Source organism: Acipenser ruthenus, chromosome 1, assembly GCF_902713425.1.
Source record: "Acipenser ruthenus chromosome 1, fAciRut3.2 maternal haplotype, whole genome shotgun sequence".
In the NCBI taxonomy this organism is placed as follows: Eukaryota; Metazoa; Chordata; class Actinopteri; order Acipenseriformes; family Acipenseridae; genus Acipenser; species Acipenser ruthenus.
Window position 1 is genome coordinate 45,720,187 of NC_081189.1, and position 20,964 is coordinate 45,741,150.

Consider the following 20,964-nt stretch of genomic DNA (forward strand, 5'->3'; position numbering starts at 1 on the left):
AATAAAGTTAGAAAAACTGGATGTGACAAAATGGGATAGACAGGACAAGTGGGAGAAAGAAAGAGCAGTAAGATACACTTGCATATACTTTTGTTTTGTGTAAACTACGCTGTGTTCCAATTGAGAAAATAAATAAAACCTCCATTATTAGAACCCTCGCATCGTCCTGAATCAATACAAGTATATCATTGTAAAATTAAACCAATCAATATGAGACGCTGTAAAATTAAACCAATCAAATGTGTACTCAGACTTTTCTGATGGATTTACTCTTTCACCTACATTGGGAACACTACACAGCTGTATTTGTTTGAAGTGTTGTATATGGCACACTGCATAGATTAAAGACGTCCAAGATGCACACTGGTCTAAGGTCCATTTAATGTACCTTATTTTTTAATCTGGAAAAATGCTGTTGGCCTGCAGAAAAAAATAAAAGTAAATAACAAACCTGGGAAATATTCTGCCTGTAATTATTTAATTCAGTTTTCTTTTCTTCTAGTTCTTTTGCTAAATTCTCAATTTCCTGAGTCCTCTTTGTGTACTCATCAACAACCTGAAAAAACAAACAAACAAAAACATTAAATGTTAACAGAATATTTGATTGCTTCTATTGCTTTTATTGTTCACTAGGTGTGGAATACTTCAAGGTCATTTCACACAGAAACTCATCCACTTACTGAAGCGTTTAAGCCAGTGAAGCAGGAGGCTCTTGATCTCTCCTCATGAAGTAAAGCATCTATTTCATCCAGAGTATCTGGAAGCTTACGGAACCCCTGAAACAAAACAAAACAAAAAAAAAAACAGGGTAGAACAAATATTTTAGTGAGGAATGTAATTTACAGGGCTACCGGTGGCAAGCGCGAGTGAAATCTATTACCCCCTCTGCAGAGTGATTTTATCCGATTTAGTCAACTGGTGTCAAATGCTGCTACTACTGTATGTTGTGATGTAATGTATTTCAATGTGTCCTTATATCTTATGGGATGGGCAGCTGCTCCATCCGTAGTTGTTTGTCCTTTTTAGAAAACTACTACCACATCTGGACTGGCAAAATTAATTGCCAATACCCATCATATTTTATAGACCAGAGGATAGGAGGGTTTAGCAGGTTTGAAAAATAAATAAATAAATAAATAAAAATAATCGATACTCCACGGGTATCGATTATTAATTTCAGAATTTAAAGAAAATGTAGCAAATATGACGTCCTTTATGTCAGTGATAACTCTGTGGCGAAAAAAGAATACAATGATAAAATAAACACATATCCCACTCACAAAATGAAAAGACAATGTTACAGTCAATCTTATGGAGTCCCAATTACATCCAGACATGTCATGGTTTACTAAGGATATATGATTCAAGCAGTTTCAGTTTTTTTTTTTTTTTTTTTCAACTGAAAAAAAAAAAAATAAGTCTGCCTCACTAACAAAGATTTTTTTCTGACGAAAGAAGATTCTTCTACTTTGGAGATTTGCAATTTTGTTTTTCAACTTCAGAATTCACCACTACATGGCCAGAAATTGGAATAATGGCAGGATGCACCATTTCACCACTGGCTTTTACCATGGCAATGGAAGTAATTATTAGCGCGTCAAAATGGGTAGTGGGAGGAGAATACTTCTGGAACGCGACTGCCACCAATTAGTGCATATGTAGATGACACGACAATCATGACTAAAACCCTGCACTAATCAGTTAGTGGGCAAACTAATCAATAACGTTGAATGGGCATGGATGCAATTCAAGCCCACTAAGTCAAGGAGCATCTATAATTAAAGGTAAAGCAGTGGATAAGAGGTTCTACATTAACAATGAGGCAATACCAACAGTGTCTGAGAATCCTGTGAAAAGTGTGTGGGAGAAGTGAGACAACAAGCAGTGCAAGGGTTGAAGAGCATAGACAGCAGCGCTTTACCAGGCAAACTAAAACTCTGATGCTTTCAGTTTGGTCTAATGCATGACTTCTGTGGCCACTCACTGTGTATGAGGTTTCCTTCACAACAGTAGAGAAGTTGGAAGCGTTAATCAGTTCATACATCAGGAAATGGTTAGGAGTTCCAAGCTGCCTCAGCAGAGTGGGACTGTATGGTAAAGGGATACTGCAGCTGCCAGTCTTAGCCAGTGGCACTGGAACAATTTTTAAAGTGGGGGTGCTGAAAGCCATTGAACAAAACTGTAACCCCTGTATACAATGGAAGCCATGCAAACACACCCCCAGCACCCCTAGTTCCAGTGCCCCTGGTCTCAGCTCTGACTGAGGGGTTTAACCCTTTGCGGTCCTATGTCGGAACAGGTCCGACATTACAATTTTCCCTTTCCGGTCCGATGTTGGACCCTGTCCGACATCATCAAAAAGACGTAAAACACGGAAAAAGCAGAGAAAAACCATTCAATGGCCAAGTGAGACAGATAGGAGCCGAAAAAAATAAAATAAAAAAGGGGCCTATCTGAGCAATACATATAGCCCCGGCACCACAGAGATAACACGGCCAAAAAAAACAAGATAGCTGCTTCTGCAATCAGCGCTCAAAGAATATCACTGACATTTGCAGAGCTTTTTGAGATGTTATAGTAATAAAATAATGACTTGGATCGCATTATTGAGGAGTTTGGTGATAAAACGAGTGATCAGGAGATTATTTATCGGTATGCACGACTATGAAGAGGTATGTGAAAAATACAGCGAACAAGGAGTGGAGCGGGGCTGGAGATGCAGTTTTGAGTGTCCTGTTGATATGAAGTGCCTTTTAAACCTGTTTTACTGTGAAAAAAAAATACTTTTAAACAGCGTGTCTAAAATAAACTGTACGTGTGAAAATTGGACCTGACGCACCTGAGAAGTGATGAATAAATGGACCGCAAAGGGTTAAGTGCTCCAATGTTTGATTGGAAATAACACTGGTAGAGACACAATGAATGTGTGAGGGAGGCATCACCTGTGTTGAAAACTGGAAGAATATGGGTGCAAAGGAAGCTGTGGAAGATGCAAAGGCTGCCCTTCGTAACAGTGATTTCATACAGCATCGAAGAGGAGGCCTTGGTCTCAGTACAGCTCCTCCGACATGGCGCAAAGCAGCCCCAGCTCAACGGAGGAAGCTGGTAGTCAACGAGGTGCACAAGCAGGAGGAGAGGATGAGGTGCGTAATGGCAGTTTCCCAGGCCAAGCAGGGAGAATGGACTAGATCTATGGACAATGGAACATCACCACAGAACCTTAATCTATGGGTAGGAGAGGATCTGTGGTGTCCATTGTGTTCATCGCCAGCTACATTAAGACACATTTTGACAGGATGTAAGGTGGGTCTTAGCCAAGGATGGTTTACTTGGCGTCATGTCCAGGTGCTGCGATGTTTGGCCTTAGCATTGGAAGACAAGTGCAGCATGACCAACAGGTTGCCATCAATGCCAGCAATATATGACACAGGTATTAAAAGGTATTAAAACCAAAACTCGTCTAGGACAACTGGAAGCTGCTAGAGACTGGAAAATGCTGGCAGATGTTGGTCAATGGCTTATTTTCTCACCTGAGATTGCCACCACTAACCTTCGACCAGATATTGTCTTGTGGTCTGGATTAGCACGCCTTGTTCACCTGATAGAGTTAACAGTGCCATGGGAGGATGCTGTGGATGAGGCTTATGAAAAGAAGAAACTTCGGTACACTCAACTAGGTGCTGAAGAGAAACAGCGAGGATGGAGAGTCCAGGTGGAGGTGGGTTGTCGAGGATTTGTGGCACAATCCACAACCCGGTTTCTCAGAGACATCGGATTCAGTGGTCAAGAGTTGTGAAGCATAGTGAAGAACTTATCTGAAGCAGCAGAGAGGAGCAGCAACTGGCTCTGGTTGAGACAAAATGAATCTGGTTGGGGACCTCAAGCATCGTACAAAGAAAGCAACATTGATGTAAAGGAAGGTAAGTAAACTGGGCTTAGCTGAGTGGGGGACAGAGGGGGTGATGCTGGGAAGCCAGAATCACTGTCGAGCCCTCTTAAGGTGTCGTGGGCCAGTCGACGAAACAGCAAAGATGGAAGGAGTCCACTTGATGTCCCCAGAGAAGTTTTAACACCTATTCTCATGTAATGGAAAACAATAAAAACCCTGAAGGCATCATCCATGGCCACCCAGCTGCTTATCCCACGATTTCCACATGGAGCACAAACAAGTCCAAACTTGTCACTCCCATGAAAATAGCGTACAGGCACTTATATGTGCATCTGCAAAGTTTAACACGTCTTCTTAATGTGCTTCAGTTAATAAATAATTTGACAACAGAGTAAAGTTGCCTGCAGTTTTGACTTTCACTGGCAGCAGTCCCTAAGAAATGTGCTTGACAGACCAGGTCATCTGTATATATACAGCTGTGAGTGAAAAATTGATGCCCCTGTATCTACAGAGAATAAAACAAGGAGTTTTTAAATTTTTTTTATTTTTTGGTGTTACAAGTTGTAAAGAAGCCTTGTCAGGATTGGTACTGGTCAAAACAACCTATTTATTTATTGTACCTACACTTCACAGATAATAATGCATAGAAGAGCGCTATACACCCGTGCCTGAAACTAGGGAAGATACTGTACATGACGTGATTGAAAATTTGCGATGCAAGTTTTCTGATGTATATGTGCTTGATAAAGATGTTAGCAGTGATGAAGGTTTGAAGTGCGTCTGCTTTGAAACGCCTGCACAAGTATTATAATGTTATTATATTGCTGCCATTGTAAAAAAATGTTATTTTATACTTATATAATGCTGCCATTGGAAAAAAATACATTATGTGATCTATATTATAATGCTACAATTGTAAACACATTGTTGTTATTTTGTTATTTAAGTTCTACTGAAATAATATACAGACGTGCTCAAATTTGTTGGTACCCCTCCACAAAAAATGAAGAATGCACAATTTTCTCTGAAATAACTTGAAACTGACAAAAGTAATTGGCATCCACCATTGTTTATTCCATATTTAATAGAAATCAGCCTTTGCTTTTGATTTTTTTATTCAACATAATATTGTAAATAAGAAAACAAATGAAAATGGCATGGACAAAAATGATGGGACCGCTAACCTAATATTTTGTTGCACAACCTTTAGAGGCAATCACTGCAATCAAACGTTTTCTGTAGCTCTCAATGAGACTTCTGCACCTGTTAACAGGTAGTTTGGCCCACTCTTCCAGAGCAAACTGCTCCAGCGGTCTCAGGTTTGATGGGTGCCTTCTCCAGACTGCAAGTTTCAGCTTTCCATAGATTCAGATCAGGACTCATAGAAGGCCACTTCAGAATAGTCCAATGTTTTGTTCTTATCCATTCTTGGGTGCTTTTAGCTGTGTGTTTTGGGTCATTATCCTGTTGGAGGACCCATGACCTGCGACTGAGACAGAGCTTTCTGACACTGGGCAGTACGTTTCGCTCCAGAATGCCTTGACAGTCTTGAGATTTTATTGTGCCCTGCATAGATTCAAGGCACCCTGTGCCAGGCGCAGCAAAGCAGCCCCAAAACATAACCGAGCCTCCTCCATGTTTCACTGTAGGTATGGTGTTCTTTTCTTTGAAAGCTTCATTTTTTCGTCTGTGAACATAGAGCTGATGTGACTTGCCAAAAAGCTCCAGTTTTGACTCATCTGTCCAAAGGACATTCTCCCAGAAGGATTGTGGCTTGTCAATATGCATTTTAGCAAATTCCAGTCTGGCTTTTTTATGTTTTTCTTTCAAAAGTGGAGTCCTCCTGGGTCTTCTTCCATGGAGCCCACTTTCGCTCAAAAAGCGACGGATGGTGCGATCAGAAACTGACGTACCTTCACCTTGGAGTTCAGCTTGTATCTCTTTGGCAGTTATCCTTGGTTCTTTTTCTACCATTCGCACTATCCTTCTGTTCACTCTGGGGTCGATTTTCCTCTTGCGGCCGCGCCCAGGGAGGTTGCCTACAGTTCCATGGACCTTAAACTTCTTAATAATATTTGCAACTGTTGTCACAGGAACATCAAGCTGCTTGGAGATGGTCTTGTAGCCTTTACCTTTACCATGCTTGTCTATTATTTTCTTTCTGATCTCCTCAGACAACTCTCTCCTTTGCTTTCTCTGGTCCATGTTCAGTGTGGTGTACACAACGATACCAAACAGCACAGTGACTACTTTTCTCCATTTAAATAGGCTGAATGACTGATTACAAGATTGGAGACATGTGTGATACTAATTAAAGAAACTAATTAGTTTGAAATATCACTATAATCCAATTATTTATTATTATTATTATTATTATTATTATTATTATTATTATTATTATTATTATTATTATTATTATTATTATTATTATTTATTTCTTAGCAGACGCCCTTATCCAGGGCGACTTACAATTGTTACAAGATATCACATTATACATTATTTGACATTATACAGATATCACATTATTTTACATACAATTACCCATTTTTACAGTTGGGTTTTTACTGGAGCAATCTAGGTAAAGTACCTTGCTCAAGGGTACAACAGCAGTGTCCCCTACTGGGGATTGAACCCACAACCCTCCGGTCAAGAGTCCAGAGCCCTAACCACTACTCCACACTGCTGCCCTTATTATCTTTTCTAAGGGGTACCAACAAATGTGTCCAGGCCATTTTAGAATATCTTTGTAGAATAAGCAATAATTCATCTCTTTTCACAGCTTCTTTGCTTTATTTTATGACATACCAAAGGCATGCAAGTATACATGATAAAATAGCTTTTAATTTCATCACTTTTCAGTAGGAATGAAGCATTATTTCAATGAGCTATAAGGGTACCAACAAATTTGAGCACGTCTGTATTTCTGCTTTTCATAATAACAATAAAAAAGTGTGTATTTTAAAAAATAAGGCAAAAACTGGTTTTCAAAACTGTCCAAATTACTTATTTGAGGGCTAAGAATGAAAAATCTGCAAAAAATAAAAAAAAGAGCATTTTTAACATGGAAACTGCCAAAATAAAAGGGCAGCTGGGTGGTTAAAACCTTTGAGCATGTGTTTTACTTGTCCAAATTCTTGGCTGAGTGTCAACAGGTAAGATGCTCAGATACAGATTACTGAGTCGCTCTAATACCAGGGACGTGCGCATTGCTACATGGGATACTGAGAGCTCCGCTGCTGTTTTTTTTGTTTTAAAGAGAATGCAGGGAGCAGTGGAACCATTTTTACACGTTGCATTGCATGAAACTACTTCGTAATATAAACAAAATTATTGTTTATACAGAATTCTGCGTAAACGTGACCTCTGAAATGCGGTGTCAACGTTATGTACTATTTATTTTGGGAATAAACAAAACAACGTTTAAGTTGAACTGCTATTTGCCACCCACTGTATTGTAGTTAATTCACTGGGGTAAAGTAAGGCCTATACAACGTATTCTTTACTCCTGTATTTTTCTACTTTGACGTGTTACTGTAATGTCTTGCTGTAAAACACAGGCACACACTAGGGTTGTCAAAAATACCGATACTTTGATACTACCGCGATACCAAACTTCAAAAACGGTTCTGAGCTTCATTAATTATACATTTGGTAATACCGGAAAACAAAAAGTATCGGAGCACTCTGTACTTGTGTAATGAAAATTGCGTGTTCGCGTCCTTCATGTAAAAGACAGAGTCGATTACTGAAAAAAAAGCTTCCCTTTATGTCCGCGCACAGACACCACACACTCCAGGTGGAAACAACGACAACGAGACAGCCAGGATTCAGAAGTAAAAGGTTAAGATGGGAGCGGCCCGCACTCTTAGAAAAAGAGAACAGCAGGAGTGCTGTGTGGAAGTATTTCGCTTATGAAGCGAATGATCCACCCAAGCCCATATGCAAAACGGTGCTTTAAGACGATAAAACAAAATGAGGCAACACCTCAATTTTAGCGAAGCATTTGGCGGGCAGGCACCCTGACCTCTTCAAATAATTCAGACAGGTTAGTGACAGCGTAGATTATTGAATGAATGCATCACATATATAAGTTAAAAATACATGTCCTCAATGAAAACGATGGGGAAATGTGAAATTAAGAAAGCAAGCTAGCTAACTTAGCGCTAATGTGTACGGTGTTGTGCTCTACGTTGGAGTGACAGATATTATTTGTCTGCCTTCACATTAATGTTACAGATAACCAGCGAGCAAGCAAGCTAGCTAAGCTAATACATCGGTAGCTTTGCTAGTTAGCTCATTTCTTTAAACAAGCAAAATATATATGTATATATATTTTTTTAAAATTACATTGAAACAGCACAGTGTTTGTATGACTAGAGGCTTGAAGAAACACGTCATGGGAACGCATGAAAAAAGTATTTTTGCACCTCTCAGCCACCATACAGGAACGGGATTTCAACTGTAAAACAGCGCTGCCTCCTGCCACTTCACTTGCTAGCTGCTATTCGCTTGGGGGGGAAATGACTCTAGTTATCTGTCAAACACACTTCACAGAGGTTAGTCTAGCTTTATTGCGGTCGCCCCCAGGCTCGGCCTTCTACGACGTAGTACGCGAGAGTGGTATATCATAGGCGCATATGGCTGTCACTCTTGGAAAGGGGCGGACTGTGGCTTTCTAATTATACCAAATATGGGCATCTACGTCGGTGAGATTCTGACTGACTGCTTCACGCTGTGTGAGAGCACTGAATGGAGCAGACGCGCAGGATAGCAAAGAAAACATTGCGAAACAAAATAAAACAAGATTACATTTCCCTTGTTTTTGATCATTTTCTTTTTATATATTATTTTGCATTTCTTGTGTTTTCTATAGTTTTGTTATAAATGGCTGTAACTTTTTTTCTGGTGTTCCAATTTTAATTCTTTCATTTTAGACATGTTCCCAAGACCTTGAAGTTTGATTGTAAAATAAATTTTTTTCTACTCAGAGCACTGAAAAAAATATTTATTGACAACAAATGTTCTTTTTTTCTAAAAAGCATATATTATTTATTTTCATCCTGCCATTCATTATTTTTTTGTTTATTATTATTATTATTTATTTCTTAGCAGACGCCCTTATCCAGGGCGACTTATAATTGTTACAAGATATCCCACTATTTTTACATACAATTACTCGTTTATACTGGATCAATCTGCGTACAGCAGCAGTATCCCCAACCTAGGATTGAACCCACAACTCTCCGTTCAAGAGTCCAGAGCCCTAACCACTACTCCACACTGCTGCCTTATGTTTCTATACTAAATTTAGTGGGTATCAAATCAAAGAATGGATTTTTTTTATTTTCTGAATACCCAGTTTGTGCTGATTTATTCCACATATGGTACTTACCTGAAACCCCTGTAGTCACAGTTATAAGCACATATATAATAATGGTAAAAAACTTTTTTGAGAACTTTTCTCCGTCAATAATGTACAGAGCACTCACCTGAATCACTTAATAAAAATCTCAAATTCATCCACTTTGTAGTTTTACTTCATCCTCTTTATTTCACTACCAAAAACAAGCAGAACTATTAAAGGGCCAGTCAATCATAGTCCTACACAAAAAAATGTCTTAAGTGATAATATGCAAATTAGGTTTACTGCACCTGCACCATCTGACCTAGAGTCAAGATTGTTTACCTTTATTAAAGGAATGTTCTCTTATTTTGCGTGTTCAGATGTTTTTGTTTTTTTTTTGCCGTGGTATTGAAGAGGTATCGAGTATCGTGAAATTGAACTGGTATCGTATCGAAGTTCAAAATTCTGGTATCGTGACAACCCTAACACACACAGACCACACACCCCTGCTGCTATGTGGTCTCTGCCTGCGTTATCAGCAATATAATGGCTTTTATTACTTTTTGAAAACGAACAAACATCCGAACGAATATTTAAATTGAGCGAATATCCTAACAAGAAAATCCTGTGTTCGTCCCAGCACTAATTTTATATATATAAAATTAGTTTATATATATATAGATATATAAACTGCACAAGGGGAGCCGAACTCCAGATACTGTATTTTATATATTTATCAGAACAATGACACAGTGCCTATAGAAAGTCTACACCCCTTTTCAAAATTTTCACCTATTGTTGCCTTATAGCCTGGAATTAAAATGCATTAAAATAGTTTTTTTTTCATTTATCTACACATCCTACCCCACAACTTCCAAGTAAAAAAAATATTCTAGAAATTTGTAGAAAATTAATTAAAAATAAAAACTGAAATAGCTTGGCTGGATAAGTGTCCACCCCCTTGTAATATCAATCCTAAATTAGCTCAGGTGTAACCAATCACCTTCAAAATCACACACCAAGTTAAGTGGCCTCCACCTGTGTTAGATTGTAGTGATTCACATGATTTCAGGATAAATTCAGCAGTTACTGTAGGTTCCCTCTGCTGGGTAGTGCATTTCAAAGCAAAGACTCAACCATGAGCACCAAGGCACTTTCAAAAGAACTGGGACAAAGTTGTTGAAAGACACAGATCAGGGGATGGGTATAAAAAAGGCCTTGAATATCCCTTGGAGCACGGTCAAGATGATTATTAAGAAGTGGAAGGTGTATGGCACAACCAAGACCCTGCCTAGATCAGGCAGTCCCTCCAAACTGGATGACCGAGCAAGAAGGAGACTGATCAGAGAGGCTACCAAGAGGCCAATGGCAACTTTGCAAGAGCTACAGGCTTTTATGGGCAAGACTGGTCAAAGTGTGCATGTGACAACAATATCCCAAGTACTCCACAAATCTGGCCTGTATGGTAGGGTGGCAAGAAGAAAGCCATTACTCAAGAAAGCCCACCCTGAATCCCGTTTGAAGTATGCAAAAAACACTCAGGAGATTTTGTAGCCATGTGGAAAAAAGTTTTGTGGTCTGACTTAAGTAAAATGTAACTTTTTGGCCTGAATGCAAAGCGTTATGTTTGGTGCAAACCCAATACAGCGCATCACCCAAAGAACACCATCCCTACTGTGAAGCATGGTGGCGGCAGCATCATGTTATGAGGATGTTTCTCATCGGCAGGGACTGGGGCACTTGTCAGGATAGAAGGGAAAATGAATGGAGCAAAGTACAGAGAAGTCCTTGAGGAAAACCTGCTGCCCTCTGCAAGAAATCTGAAACTGGGACGGAAGTTCACCTTACAGCATGACAACAACCCAAAGCACAAAGCCAAAGCTACACTGGAGTGGCTAAGGAACAAAAAGGTAAATGTCCTTGAGTGGCCCAGTCAGAGCCCCGACCTAAATCCAATCGAAAATTTGTGGCATGACTTGAAGACTGCTGTCCATCAACGCTCCCCAAGGAACTTGACAGGGCTTGAACAGTTTTGTAAAGAAGAATGGTCAAATATTGCCCTAGGTGTGCAAAATTGGAAGAGACCTATCCCAACAGTCTCACAGCTAGGGTTGCCACCTCATGACCTCAAAAATAACAAACAGCTCCCGAGTGGCGCATCCAGGAAAGGCGCTCCACGTGAGTGCAGGATGCGCTCTATAGCCTGCAAGTCGCAAGTTCGAATCCAGGCTATTCCTTTGCCGATCGAGGACGGGAGCTTCCAAGGGGCGGCGCACAATTGGCCGAGCATCGCCCGGGGGGAGGGAGGGAGGGTTAGGTCGGTCAGGGTGTCCTCGGCTCACCACGCACCAGCGTCCCCTGTAGTCTGGCCGGCCGCCTGCAGGCTTGCTTGTAAGCTGCCCGAGAGCTGCGCTGTCCTCCGATGCTGTAGCTCTTGGGTGGCTGCATGGTGAGTCTGCAGTGTGAAAAAAAGCGGTCGGCTTGACGGCACACGCTTCGGAGGACAGCGTGTGTTCATCTTCGCCCTCCCGAGTCAGCGCAGTGGTAGCGGTGAGCCGACCGTAATAAAACAATTGGCCATTCCAAATTGGGAGAAAATAATAAAAAAATTGGCAACGACTAAATTAAAAAAAATAAAATAAAATAAAAAAAATAAGAAACAGAACCTAACGCAACGCCACGCAACACCCATGCCCCACCCCCCAACACACACATATTTTTATTTTTTTACTCTCACAGATACAGTAGACCTCTTTAAACATAATTATTAGTTAATGTATTTTAAGATATTTTGACAAATGAAAGCATCATAGGCTTTTTACGTTTTCTATTGGCCAAAAACATTTATTATATATAACATTAGTTCCAGGGCACTTTTGTAGATTCTCGGCAATTCAAACAAATGTCAGGATTTCACACACATTCAATACAAACAAATATCAATGAAAAACCTAGAAATATGTGTAATTACAAGTTCCCTTTAAAATAAATACCACAAAGCTATTGCACATTTCAAATTACGCAGTGGATATGCAACCTGCCCTGGTTCCCGATGTAATTTCTGCTGACAGGAAGTCACATGACAGAATGAATTTGCTGCATAAAGCTAAAGATAAATTAAAAAAAAGATATTTTGATCTTCATAAACTCTCTGCATATACAAATTCTGATCAATTCTCAGCCTGAGTTTGTAAGTCTTTACAGAATCAGAATTGGTTGTCAAAATGACGTGAATTTAGAAATTGTTAGTAAAGTAGAAATTATTACTGATTTACAAATTGCTTATGAGGTAATAACAATGCTGTTGTGTCCAAACATGGATGGTACCAACATATATTGAATCTTTATTGGCAGCCATTAAGTTCTTTATTTCCTTTTCCATGCATATTTTTGGTTGCTTCTTGCAGCAGCAAGGAGAGGTTTGTCCTCCATGATCAAGGAGTGGAAGTCTGCACACCCCACATCAAAACAGAGGCTCACAAGGAGCTCACTTTTGATAAGCTCTACTGAACACCTGTTTCGGCTGTAGCTCCATTTGTTTTGCGATGGACACCATAGCTGACGTGTGTTGTTGCCACTAAAAGCTGAAACTGAGTTCAGAGAGAATCCAAACCTCTCCAGTGAGTTGGTGATGCATTTCACAATGCATTCTGCAGATTCATCTGGATTTTCCACAAAATCAATCATTTTATTTGCTACACCATCCTAAGGAGTGAAGAACTGGACTGCAATAGGAAACATTTTCCTGTTTCCTTGGTTTGAGGCATCTGTTTGTATGGAAAAGGAAAGCGGCTTCTCATTCCCATTGGTGGATGGTAAGGTCTGGATGACGTCAGCTACTATTTTTGGGGCAAGCACATACTTCACAAGTGACTCTGATTTTGTTCTTCCACAAGCAAGTCTTTTACAGATGTATGAATCACTAAACGTTTTCTGTGCCAGTTTCAAAGCACAGTCTGTACTGTTGTAGCTCAAGCTGTGCTTCACTGTGTGGTATACATTAGCCAACTCAGCAGCTATGACCTATTAATAAAGTAGCTATTACCTCTTACACCAAATACTTAACTTAATAGAAATAACGTGAAATAGGCTAATAAACAACTGATTCTGTATTAAAATATGTATCTGGCAATTATTTTATCTATATATATTGTAAACGAGCCTTGCGGCTCGGGTTCGTTTTGCCCCTTAAAATACCGACCAGACACAGAGATGGAGGGTTTGAAAGCGCTTTCGCGCTAATTTTTAATAAAGAACCGATGAACAAAACAAAACAAATCACGAACACAAAAGACCCACAAACAAAATAAATACCTAGCTCTGTACGAGCCCTAACTAACTCACAGGAACACCCTGACTACACGTGGGACAGCTAGGCTGTTTCCCCACTAAAAATACACAAAAACCACACAGGTTGAATACAGCACTTTTTTTTTCCTCTCACGACTGCCAGGACGCAGAGTACCACTTTCTGCTCCCTTCTTCTCAGCAGTCGCGAGCAAACTAACTCTTTCTCTTAAGTACCCTGCACCTGGTCCTAATTTACAATTGTTTCCAGGTGCCGGGAATAACTAAGCAATAAAATAATTAAAAAAACCAATTAAACAATAAAGCAATACAATCAAACAAAACAAACCCACACATTTTACTGCGGGGATGACTCCAATCCCATCCCCACTGTGTTACAATATATATATATAATAATGAATAAGGAATAAAACTTCACTCTAGCTAACGTTAGCTCATATAATTGCAATTGCTCTAGCTAGAGGAATAAATTAAGCAAGGAGAAGTACAGTAGCCTGCTTACCTTATCAGCTTCAGTTGATCTCTCTGGAAAAAAGAACGATTGAATAGCCTGATTGGTTCTCCTTGTTCGACAGTTATGAGCATGGCCTTCTCCCGCTTTATGCTGTCTAAGGTCACAAACTCCGCCGTGAGAGACTGAAAATTATTTTCTGCACAAAGTGTACAGGCTTTGAAAATAATGTCATGAACTTTGTTCACCCATGTAAAATCCTTCTCCCGTTCGTCTCTATATTTTTGTAACCTTCTTTTTTTTTTTTTTGGGAGGTGTTACCGAATTTGCCATCGTGTCTGAAATCGGTCAGAAAGGTTATGTTTCATAGCTACATAGCTGACAGCGGCACACACCACTCAATAGGATTTAGAACTGCCTCGCGCTAGTCGATCCTTTTCGCGCAGTATGTGTAAAGTGAATAATTGTTAATCAAATGAACTACTCCTCCCATAATTACCTGATAACTCTGAGATGGATCCTGTTCCGGTAGGAAGTTGGTGTATCACCAGAGACGGAGATCTCTGACTTCTCATGCTTGAAAAATACATTTGGCTCAGTAATGCAAAATACGCAACAAATTGCGTTCCGTATCGATTTGAAACGGAACGCAACATTTTATTTACCAATACGGGACGATTCCGTATTATAAAGAATGGGTGGCAACCTTACTCACAGCTGTAATTGCTGCCAAAGGTGCTTCCACCAAGTATTAACTCAGGGGGGTGGAGACTTATCCAATTATGATCTTTCAGTTTTGTATTTTTAATATATATATATTTTTTCTCAATAAAAACTTTTTTCCCCTTAACAGTGTGGAGTATGGTGTGTAGATAAGTGGAAAAAAACCCTCAATTTAAATGCATTAAACTCTGAGGCACTGACACAACAAAATGTGAAAAAAGTTCAAGGGGGTGTAGACTTTCTATAGGCACTGTATATTGTACAAAGACCAATTTACCATTGTCATTTAGCCATACGACCTTTCATGTAAGACATCGTAGTAGTGAATGATGCTGCTATAAGCAAAGAATAAGCCAATGAGGACCTTCAGCAAGTGTGATGTGTGGAAATAGACCTGAACATTGTTCCAATTCACAGAATTACATAGGTAACCACAAGGAACAAATATTCCCTAGTGGACCCCAAAGTTTGCCAACATAATCACAATAACTTAACTCTGAAGGACCTTGTCTCTAAACGAAGTGTCTCCATACACTGTGGGGATTTAGTTCAGGTACACCCTCTGGGTGGCACAGAATTTAGTAATTAGGCATCCATGTTATGAAGTTCACTACAAGAAGATATCAGTCAGTGAGACTCACCAAAGCAACAAGCTTTCTTGTTTTACTTGGCACTTACAAATACTCATCTGGAATTTCAAGACTTTATATGATTTGAATATTGTTTTATACTGTACCTAAGGGACCTGTATATTCAGCCCAATATATTTTTCACTTTGATATGAAGATTAGAAAAATGTTTTCTGTTTATGACAGAAATTGAAAAACAGCAATATTCTGGTTTTTTTATTTTTTATTTATGCCATATTACTAATTAAAATATCCATAAAATATCCTATAGGCAATTTATCTAATTCAATTCTAGTTGCATGACAGATTATCAACAACACAATCCTTGCCAACATGATATAAAAAAAAATGAAACAATTTTTTAAATTAAATGTCAGGGTGCATGTTCAACAATTTGAACTTGAAACTTTTTCTTTTTTTTTTTAAATCTATTAATGGTAAGCATTACCCCCTCCCTAAAGAAAAAGATTCAAAACGAAAGGTTACTTAGGCTACGTACACACACAGGCTAAATGCGGTTTTGAGTTCACCTTTTGCTCTTAATACGGTTTGTGTGCACACACACAGTTCAGTTACAAAGGGCAGCGACAACCGCACTAGTTAATCCTGTTCAGAACAAGTAGCGAGTTTGGTTGTTAATTCAGTTCGGTTTGTTAATGTGCACTAACTGTGTGTGTATACTAACACAACCACTCAAGTCACCACCAGCCTTCTGGTCGGAAGATCACCTGAATGTTTCGATCTACCATCACGGTACTGCCGATCCGCTGTATTTATTAATGCAGAAAAAGCAAAATGGCATCTCCTCTGGTTTTGCAGAAAAGAGCACAGCTGTGCTTGACGAGCTCTCGATCAATTACGTACAGTACTTTCTTCCAAAAGCACAAACAAAAACACAGTCTCCATGTTGTCACACAGAACCTCACGATCAGCATGTAACGATGGCCCGAGTTCAGTGGTTTGTTTAAACAGGGAGTGCACTCACTTCAGTAATGAAAGGTATGTGTGTACAACAAACAACCGCAGTGATTCCCGTTTGTAAATACAGTTGTCGAGCCAACTGCAGTGTGTGTGTGTACGTAGCCTGAGAGACCCTGCAATATAAAGCGTTGAGGACTTACAGACTGGAGCTCCTGTGGAACAGCATTCTTGCCTGGATCCAGATTACACATGTCCTTTGCTTTCTTCAGCAATGCCTTGCAGTTCTCCTTCAGTGAAAGCTTTCTGTTCTCCAACTCTGTGTACTGTTTCTATTATGTTCCAGAATAAAATATATTATTTTACAGAATAGTTACAGAAAAATAAAATTATTCAAATTGGGTTTATAGTTGGTTTGACTATGTGCTCTTACCTCCATATTTTTCAGTTGTGAAGACCCTTCTCTGCAATCTGTTTCTAGTTTGCTCTTCTGGGCATTTAGCTCAGTACTTTCAAGAGACAGGTTCACCTTCTCCATGTTCAGTGTTGCACAGTCCTTTAAAAAAAAAAAAAAGTTAAGTTGTATATTTTGTCACAGTAGCTTTGGAGACAGAATGGAAAGAGATTCACACCATGTTCTTGATGTCGGTTGTGAGAAAGATGGATGTCACAATTCATGCATCCACCTCTGTTTCTCCAAGAAATGACATCACAAAAATGACATCCTTACTACTTCCACGATAAATCTGAGGCATGCTCAAACTGCAATGTATCACAGTAAAGGGAAATATTACACAAAAAGAAGATATGCACCATTTTGTTAAACACCTATAAACAATGACTAACAGAACCATGCAGAAACAGAAAGTTTAATATGGCAGAAGTACTAGCCTACAGATGCCTTGACCAGTCTGCACCCAGCTACCTCCAGACCCTCATCTCTCCCTACACACCCACTCGACCTCTCCGCTCCGCCTGCACTAGAAGACTAGCTCTACCACCGCTACGCTCCCCTGCCTCCAAAGCCCGCTCCTTCTCCACCCTTGCTCCGCAGTGGTGGAATGACCTTCCTACAGATGTCAGGACTGCCCAGTCCCTGACCACATTCCGGCGCCTCCTTAAGACTCACCTCTTCAAAGAGCACCTATAGAACTCCTCTGTTTGTATCCTGGGACACTATCACCCTTCATGTAAATGTGCTTTATTTTGCTCTTATCAGCCCCTATTTTACTGCATTTAATCCTGTACTTCAGAATACTGTAATCTGCCAAGTTTTTAACCTGTAGTACTTTGTATTTAATCACATCCTGATGTAACTATCACTATTTAATCATATCCTGATGTAACTATCACTATTACCTGCTGTATTATTGAATTGTGGTTTGTCAAACTTGTACTTTACTTGAACAAAAGTTATTGTATTTCTTGCTCTTATTGTATTACTTGTATTGTAACGCTTGAAATGTTTTTGCTTACGATTGTAAGTCGCCCTGGATAAGGGCGTCTGCTAAGAAATAAATAATAATAATAATAATAATACCGTTTTATAACATAGTATAAACATGGAGGCTGTGTGGTCCAGTGGTTAAAGAAAGGGGCTTGTAACCATGAGGTCCCCGGTTCAAATCCCACCTCAACCACTCACTCACTGTGTGACCCTGAGCAAGTCACTTAACCTCCTTGTGCTCCGTCTTTCGGGTGAGACGTAGTTGTAAGTGACTCTGCAGCTGATGCATAGTTCACACACCCTAGTCTCTGTAAGTAGCCTTGGATAAAGGCGTCTGCTAAATAAACAAATAATAATAATAACATCGTAGTTTATATTTAGTATGCAAGATGCAGAAGAATTTCAAACTTACTTTTATAAGCAGCATGAGTTCGGATACAAGCTTGACTTTCTGGACATTGACTGCCTTTATCTTTGCTTTCGTCCGTTCTTCTTCTTCTTGTAGATTGATGTCATACTGTTCCATCTGCTTCAAACTGGAGAGAAATTGAGAGGGAGTATTCAAAGACCTCACTGCCCTCCCCTCACACAAACCTAACTGAGTGAAGGCTGTTTCCATTTCAAAGACATCCCTCACCCTCCACTCTTGATTGAGTGGAGTGTGTGCCAAAGGATTTGTAATGCTAGTGCTGGATGTGGGTGTAGCAAGGACAGATCACAGCAGAAGAAACAGTCTTTATGTATAAAGAACAATGTTACTTTATTGAAAAAAAACAGGAACAGAACTGAAGAAACCAAACTGAACTCTAAAACAAACTATTACACAACACAAACAAACATATAAATAAATAAAAGCATAACTAAACCATTAAGTCTAGTGGTCAGTTTTGTTCAAAGTTTCCAGCACTTACTTAGCTTACTCTCTGCAGTAGTAGAAAGGCACCAACCTGCCTTTATGACCTGTCTACAGGCCCCTCCCAGTAGATTAAACCAAATTTAGAGGTAAAAAAATTGAATATATTGCAAAATACAATAATTCAGCAATAATCCAATAGTGTTAATTTACAAATAAGATTAGCATACGTCCTGATAAATTACTACAAATTTCCCAGCATGTTTTAAATTTTCAAAGTTAAATGTTACAAGGTAATTCCGACACAGGCTCCCCCTATATTTCCAATGCTAGGCTCCTTTGATAGATTTTAACTACCATCGTGCACAGGGGCGCACGCTCCTGCGTAGCCGGCTGCAATGCTACTAACTGTCTTCCATGCTACTAATTATCTCTTTTTACTGCAGGTACACGTTTTCTCCTAGACGGAATCAAGACAAACATCCCCTTTTGTTTTTTCCCTCTGCTTCTCTATGTAAAGAAGCTGTGTTTTCATTAGCATGTCTGTTTGAGTTTTCAGGAGTACGAGGGAGTACGGAGGGATTCTCACAGGATTAAATGGAAATCGCCCACAAATAAGAAAGTAAAGTATCATGGGTTCAATAAGAGAGCTATGCAGTAGGTGATGTGATGCTGTGAAATACAAGCAAAACCTCACTCAAGTTTGTATTTAAAGACATCACTCACACATATATCCCAACAAGATAGTCTGAACAAACCAGAAGTGTAGAAGGCTCAGAATACGTGCATGAGAGAAAGTTGTATTTCCCAGACGTTTTGGAGATGTAGGCCTCTTACCATGTTGACAAAAAACTGCACAGATATGCCCTTGAAGTCACATTTTTTATATATATAAAGTTATTCAGAAAAGGTATTGGCCACAAAGCACTGCACTTTGGTAGGAAGGGATACCACAGGATGTGTTTTTTCCACAGTATTCAATATTAGGGCTAGAGTAAAATGTGCTGAGCACATTGTTGCCCCACCATTGATGTATGGACTTCAAAGTGATTTCTCGATAAAATAAGTTACTTTTACAATGTTTAATTAAATACTGTTTAAATGTTTTAAACAGTAAAAAATGAAATGCAAGCATTTAAGCACATACCTGTCTTGTTTGGTGCTAATTTTCTGTTCCAGTTGCCTTTTCTTTCCCTTCAGCTCAGACAGGTCTTTCTTTTGCATTCTGAGCTCATTGTCCCTACGATCCAGCACATTCTGACGTTCCGACAGGGCCTTCATTTGTGAATCCAATGTCTGCATCTTTTGTTGAATCGTCTGTGTAAATTAAAAATGTGTTAAACATTCCCTTTGTTCAATAAATAACCTTTTTTTATCAATTATTTTTATTCATTTTTCCAATTTTTCTCCCAATTCTTGGAATGTCCAGTTATTATTCAACCTGGCTCACCGCTGCAACCCCCGAACTAACTCAGGAGAGACGAAGACGAGCACTCGCGTCCTCCAAAATGAGTGCCATCCGGCCATCTGCTTTGTTTTTGTTCTGCAAGCCCTTACAGCGTAGGAGGACCACGCAGTTCTGAATTGCATACAGGCCAGCCACAGGAGTCTCTGGTGTGCGGCGAGCCAAGGACTCCCCAGCTGACCTAACCCCTATCCCGCCTAGGCAGTGCTTGGCCAATTGTGCGCCGCCCCCTGGTCCACGGTCGGCAGTGACATAGCTTGGATTCGAACCGGCGATCTCCAACCAATAGGGCGGATCCTGCACTCCAGCGGAGTGCCTTTACTGGATGCGCCACTTGGGAGCCCCAATAATTACCTATTTTTTAATTTATGAATCTGTTTTTAGATTACTGAATACATTTAATTATTAATATGTCTCACCTTTAGTTGTTCCTCAAGCTGCCTTCTTTCATCAGCATCCACAGTCAATGTGAGGAACTGAGGGTGGCGCAGAGCAGAGTTACTGGAAATTGTCTTGTTGGTGTAGTTGGACTTTTTCACAATATATTTCTCTTCTGCTGTGTAAAACTGTCTCAGCTGGGACTCTCTTATAACCTGAATAAGTGGGGACACAATAGGACAGTACTCTGTATCACGAATCCAAATAATGCAAAAAAAACTAAAACACATTCACCTGCTGCATCAAAAATGACAAAAATAAATATGCTTCACAGGCTGGCTTCATTACAACCTTATTAACCATTCAAAATGTTTTATTTTGCAAATTCTATACATACAGTCTACCCCACATAAGTGTATATCGTTTAATTGTATATCCTGGCGAAGTGCTTCGTTCCCGCTAGCCGCTCACCACAAGCAAAAGGTTTTCCTGTGTGGCTCAGCTAATTTTCACCAAGTTTGCCACGGTGGTGAAGGATTTGAAAAACATGTTGGTGTAG

General features: G+C 39.6%; 1 protein-coding gene across 1 annotated transcript in view; it reads right to left on the bottom strand.

Moving 5' to 3' along the window:
• The window catches only part of LOC117421090 (structural maintenance of chromosomes protein 5-like), a 100,169-nt gene that overhangs the window by 20,463 nt on the left and 58,742 nt on the right, over nt 1-20,964 (bottom strand). The window contains exons 14-20 of the mRNA XM_059025726.1: nt 20,447-20,620; nt 19,710-19,879; nt 18,122-18,245; nt 16,696-16,818; nt 16,466-16,594; nt 681-776; nt 452-556 (exon numbers count right to left, since the gene is read on the bottom strand). Coding sequence (XP_058881709.1) covers nt 452-556; nt 681-776; nt 16,466-16,594; nt 16,696-16,818; nt 18,122-18,245; nt 19,710-19,879; nt 20,447-20,620 — 921 coding nt within the window. The remainder of the gene's footprint in view (nt 1-451; nt 557-680; nt 777-16,465; nt 16,595-16,695; nt 16,819-18,121; nt 18,246-19,709; nt 19,880-20,446; nt 20,621-20,964) is intronic.